Below are 6,330 nucleotides of genomic sequence, written 5' to 3' on the forward strand. Positions count from 1 at the left end.
TCTATGTTATATACTACTAATACCATATATTTTGCTCTTACGGTTTTAATTTGTAATAGGGCACTCTCCTGCATGTGTATACTTTTCATTACAAAAAAGATAAACCTTTGTTCAATATTTACTCTCACTACTGTGGTCTAGTCAATGAAAGTTCACCTAACCCCCAACATGGAGCATCAATCAATAACATTGATTCTGAAACCAATAATTTTCATTATTGTTACGGCTTAAGCTAGCAAAACAAATTATCGCTGATGAGTTCCATGATATAATCATTCAACATATTTTGTTCTTGGGAAATTAGGGTGAACATGTAACTTAGATTTTGAGTTAATTATGATAGTAACATCACAACAGCTCAATATTTTCTTCTTTACTAATAATAAAGCTCGTAAATCAAACATTAAAAACTTTTCTGTAATGCGACCTAATTATCAATAAAGAAAATAATATTTATCCAACAACATGTGTATTATTATCAAATAATTGCATTTAGCTTCAAGTGTAGTATTTTTTGGCTTAACTAACATGAATGAAAGCTGATATTATGTGTGTATTAATAGAATATCTGTCTATCACTAAATTCCTTTGTTAATTAATTATCGCCTTAAACAAGGTATTGAAATTTGAGCAACATATAATAATTGCTTTCTAAAATTAAACCATTTAAACCAAGGAGGTATTAAACTTTATCCTCAGGCATTAAGGGCTAGTTACCTAGCTGCCCAACCATCCACTTAATTATTAAAGATAGATGGTAATACAGTAGCTGCAACTAATCTTATACTGTAAACAGCGAAACAAGATGAGATGATAATGGCCATAATGTTTCAACAACTGCAGCAGGGTTTTTAACATTTATGTAGGCAGATATTGAGTAGCGCTTATTTTTCTTAGTGATGAAATAGTAATTGTAAGCCTACCTGACCAACATTCATTTTACTAAAATTTTATGATGTGCATATTAAAATTTGACGTCATTCTACATATTTTTGAATATTATGATGCTTGAACAATTTTCACCCTTAAGTTATTATAACATTACGCAAGGTAGTAGGCAAACTAAAAATAAACTGACCTCTGCAGGGACGAATTATTTAATACTATTACCACTTCAGACATAGAGGCAGTGGGGGCGCACGCCATTCCAAGCATTTCTTCAAGTAGTTAAATATCACCTAAAATCACCTTATTTTGCGAGTTACCGCCCCTGAACTGATCGTCGAGCCCCCCACCCACCACTTCACCTTCGTGCCCACCCCCATCGGCAAACTAACTTCAAGACTTCTAGATACGCAACTTGTCCCGAAGTCCTGTGTCTCATGGATGCCGAGTTGGTTTTCAAGATTTTTTTTTTTAACTTCACAATCTTCTTTAGTATGATTATATTTTTGTTTTTCATGTATTTCTTACTTTAAAATATTTTTTTATGATTTTAAATTAATTTTTGTGTATTTTCAGTGTCCCTTCTTATTTTGGAAATGAGGAAAAGCCTGTTCTGTTTTACAAAGACATAGTCAGTCTAGTTTAAATAATTGCTATCTAAAATCAATATTACCATAGCAATTTTAAACTTTGTATGGGGTAGGAGATTTGATATTTATTTAAGGACTAAGATTTAAGAACAGGATAATTAATTATTGGCCCTGGGCTCTTTTCTAATAGAAACTGATTAACCAGCAGAAAATCAATAAAATTGTATAATTGAAGTCTTACTATAATGACAGTCTTAAGTAAATCTGATGAAATATTACTTCTTAAATTAGTAACTGCGTAAAATAATTGCCTATAACTGATTAATCTTGTATGAATTAGTTACAGCACGGAGAAAAAAAAAAAAAAAAATTATTATTTTCCTCCATGGTTAGCTTTGTAAATTCAAAATAAACAGTTTGTGTATCAATGAGTGTTTTTCATTGGGCGTATTCAACTGGTTCATTTCGTTGACTACGAATATTCGTTGAGAATTATTTTCATTCGACTAGTTCGAGACTTCATTGACTACGAAAACGTACCCAGAATGCGTTAATCAGTGTTAAGTTATGCACGTGACCAAAAAAAAAATATGGCCGATTGGTCAGTTTAGCAACAACATTGGCGTTAATATAATTTAGATTAAATTTCAGAAAATAAAAATTATAATATTTACCCACATTGAAATCAAAAAATAATTGTAGGCTAACAAAATTCAAAAACTGGATGAAAACATTTTTTTACGAAAAATCCATACTGCTACAATCCGAAGCAGCCTTGATTACGCAGCGTGCATCACGCTAACTATACAGCCATTTTGTTTTGTCGAGTATTTACCAGTTTTTTATTTGACTGGTTGTCTTCGTTAAGTAGGATTCTACCACTGCGCAGGTGGGCGTGGTTTAACGAAGAACGACCAGTCAAATACAGCCAATGTATGTATAAAAAATGTTCTTCGTTAACAAAATGATAAGAATGAGTGAAGTTGTAGCTGAGTGGTTAAGATTCCATACCCAGAGGCCTGGGTCCTAGTCCATACATAGACCCCTTTACATACAGACCAAAAATGTTTATGAAGTTGAAAATTAACCATAAATATTCGCAAAAAAAAAAAAAAAAAGAATAAATAACTTAGAATACCAAATGGAACATAAGAAATTGTAGGTAGAGTTTGTTCTCAGATAATTGGATTGATTATTGGGGGTTTCTATAAAATAAGAACAATAAATAGGATAAAAATAGAACATAGAAAGAAGTAAATAAATCTGTTTGCTATTCCATACAACAGATACCATGAAAATGGGAGAAACTATAAAATAAAAACAATTAAAAGAAATGGAATAGGAGTTTACTTTCTAATCTAATCATATTTATTTATATAACGCCTTTCTTTGCAGATACGAAGCGCTTCTGTACCTGGTCATTGGATCCACATACTAAGTGTTGCTGCTGTATTCAGCGCAAGAGCAAGCAACCCCACCAGGTACCCATTTATACTCCTGGGTGGAGAGAAGCAATGCAGATAAAGTGTCTTACTCAAGGACACGAGCGAAGTTCACAGCGAGGGATTGAAACCCCGACCTCGAGGTTGGGAAACCAAACCTTTCAAGCTGCGCCAAACCGCTTCCATAAGTCATTTTAATTTGCTATTCCAATACAACAAAAATTATGCCAAATGGGGAAACAAAATACTATAAACCCTTGAATAGAAGCCCTGGTATCATTTTTTTTTTTGGAACCTTGTCTTTCTTTCGAGATTACTTTTGCAAAGTAAAGAGGGGGCTGCTTTTTCACGCTGCGCCAAACCGCTTCCACAAGTCATTTTAATTTGCTATTCCCATACAACAAAAACTATGCCAAATGGGGAAACAAAATACTATAAAACCTCGAATAGAAGCCCTGGTATCATTTTTTTTGGAACCTTGTCTTTTATTCGAGATTACTTTTGCAAAGTAAAGAGGGGGCTGCTTTTTCAAAATGAATGCTGCAAATTTTACAGCTACTACATGACATTTTTTCAACTATGGAATCAAAATTCTATTTAATTTTTTTAAAATTTTAACCATGCCAGTACAATAAAATAATAATATTGATACTGACGCACTATCACAATAATCGAAGATAACGTCAGTCTCAATGTAAGTACTACAGTATTTCAAAATCTTGAAAGAAGCCCATGAGCTTCTTTTCGAGATTACTTTTGCAAACTAAAGAGGGGAAAGTGTTCTTTCGAGATGGGCTCCTTCTCCCATGGGGCTTCTGTCTAAGGCTTAATGGTATATAAAATATAACAAGTTAAATGAAATATTAAAAGAAGCGAGGTTTACAGATCACTGAATTATTATTTAATATCTACTGTTAATCCTTATGATTGAGATATCAATAGAATATTCAATATCTTCACACAAAAAATTATATATCATTAGTTTAATCAATGGAAGTGTGTTGTATACTCAATACTCAAACCCAGAAATAATCAATTGTTTCTACTAGAAAAATTATTTTCCCTGTATCTAACTGTTGTTTAGTAACCAACGAATTATATACACCTGAAAATGTCATGCTTCACTCACCACTGGTTAAAGGTATAAACTAAACAGGTCATTTTAACCACTCAAAAGATTGTATTATAATGCATGAAAAGAATTGCCCAAGGGTCTCCAGGTAACTTTTTAAAATCATTCATTCATTACAACTAATAGTAATATGACTATGGTACTAAAATTTGCTTATAAATTTTCTTAATTAGATGTTAAACTTTTCAAAATTATAAATGACTTCTTAAATTTTCATGTACAGTACAGTAATGGCAAATCACACTACCAGTACCATGGATTCTTCCATAGTTCTCTAGCCAAACTCTTACTCCGTGGTGGTAGGCCTACCAACAACCTGGGTTGATGAATAGGGGAGGAAGGCCTATATATGGTGTGGGAAAAATATTTAGGCAGTTATTTTTTAAAAAACAATGAAAATTTGATGTGAAATATACGAGCGGTGGGGGGGGGGGTGTCTTAGTACTTTTAGCTTTGTAATTTTTTGTGGGGAAAAGAAACTGAATTGTATTGTAGTTACGTAAATTGAACTAAATGAAATCTGCCCCTTGTAGGCCTATAGGCTATATTCAGGGAGTTGGTATATAAGTTAATAACGCTATTTACCAAATCATCCCACCTCAACCTGAAATGTAATGGAGAAATGATAAAATACTTTAGGAAGGAAAAAAAGATGACAGAATTTCTTCCTACCGTTGTCGTAAAGAACATGTCCACGCCACCTCGTCACATTCTCCTCCACAGGCAAGGTGCTGGCTTTCGTGCAACCGCCTCCCATTGTAAATTTCGTCTATTTTTTCAGTATCATTGTTGAAAGTCTTCTTCTTTGGTCAGAATTTACTTTCCGTTTGAACCGTTCTGAAATTAGTAATGCAATCATAATTGTAGGGAAATATCAATGAATAATAATATTGCCATCACAAAATCCATGTTAAACACGAAACAAACTAACAATTATGAGTACACGTCACAGACGACCAAGAAATCCACCGTGAGCTGATGCAAGGGAGGTGGTATGATAAGCCTCCTCCAGATTACGGGTGGTACTCCGTTGATAGTGCCTAGGGCCTAGATTCAGGATCTACATGCACAACATATTTCAAGACCTTTTCTTAAAATGTTTACTTACTTGATGATGATGGTAATGTCCAATTGATTCAAGTTCTTGGCCTACTAGTCAACTGAATAATTGTTACCTTCCTATCATCACTGTAGTGTTAAGAAATAGGTGGTGTGTAAATGAAGATGTGAACTGCTCGCAGAAAAAAGTTTGACAGCTAGCAGCCAGCTCGCGCGACGAAAAGATGATCGACATCTCGACAAAAAAACTCAGCAGTTTGGCATTGCGCCCTCAATGACATGTAAATCTTTGATGCATTTCCTTCCGTTACTGTACTTTATTTTTTCCACTGTTAGATTTGTAGTCATTAAATTGTTATTTATTAAACCATTATTTATTGGGTTTTTTTTTTCAAAATCCAAGGTACGGTAAACAATTACATTTAGCTAGAAATGAAACATTAAAATCCAAAAGACCAAGGGAATGACAGCAACGCACTGACATGGGCACAGGAAGAAAAGCAAAGACGAGGAACCACAAAAAAAAAAAAAAAAAAAAAAAAAAAAAAGAAATAAGGGACAATGGACATCATGGGGGAGCAGTTAGAGCGGAAGCAGGTAACAAGGATAGATGGATGCATTCTGATCAGGGACGTATCCAGGAGGGGGAGGAGGGAGCCGTGGGAGCTTCAGCTATATTATGATAATAATATTTATAATATTAAAAAGTGAAGAAAATTGTGGCGAAAAGAAAGTTGTGAGTTGTTGATCACTATAGTTAAAGCTTAGTAAGCCATAGTTAGGCCTAAGTGGTGATTTGATGATGATGATGAATTTTACTATATAAAAGTGTCATTTCTAAGGTACTATTTCCTTAAATTTTTTCGCCTCAGCCCAAACCATGGTGGGCTGATGTGGTTGTGAAATCACAGTTTTGAAGTATATAAAGTACATACAGAAGTCAAAGACAGTGTTTTAAGCTTTGTTTCTATGATACATTACACATATTAATAAGATGGTTGCCAACAATCCCTGATAAAAGATTATGAGTTTTTTTTTTTTTTTTTGGCGCTTCATTTTGAATGGTGATGTGATGATGAATTTTACTGAAATTGTCTTTTCTGGCCATTTAGAAGTACTATTTTCTCAATGTTCGCACCTCAGTCCCAGCCATGGTGGGTCTGGGGTGGGTATCGACTTACAAATTGTCCTCCCCCTCCACCTTTCAAAACAGATCTGCGCC

The 6,330-nt window shown here is 33.9% G+C and overlaps 1 protein-coding gene across 1 annotated transcript in view; it reads right to left on the reverse strand.

The window, feature by feature from the left end:
- The window catches only part of LOC117113950, a 19,414-nt gene extending 14,070 nt beyond the window's left edge, over positions 1–5,344 (reverse strand). Inside the window, exons 1-2 of the mRNA XM_033257464.1 lie at positions 5,158–5,344; positions 4,722–4,886 (exon numbers count right to left, since the gene is read on the reverse strand). Coding sequence (XP_033113355.1) covers positions 4,722–4,806 — 85 coding nt within the window. The 5' untranslated portion in view covers positions 4,807–4,886; positions 5,158–5,344. The remainder of the gene's footprint in view (positions 1–4,721; positions 4,887–5,157) is intronic.
- Positions 5,345–6,330: the final 986 nt, after the last annotated feature.

This window comes from Anneissia japonica, unplaced genomic scaffold, assembly GCF_011630105.1.
Source record: "Anneissia japonica isolate Jap-2015-1 unplaced genomic scaffold, ASM1163010v1 scaffold288221_len503873_cov180, whole genome shotgun sequence".
Lineage (NCBI taxonomy): Eukaryota > Metazoa > Echinodermata > Crinoidea > Comatulida > Comatulidae > Anneissia > Anneissia japonica.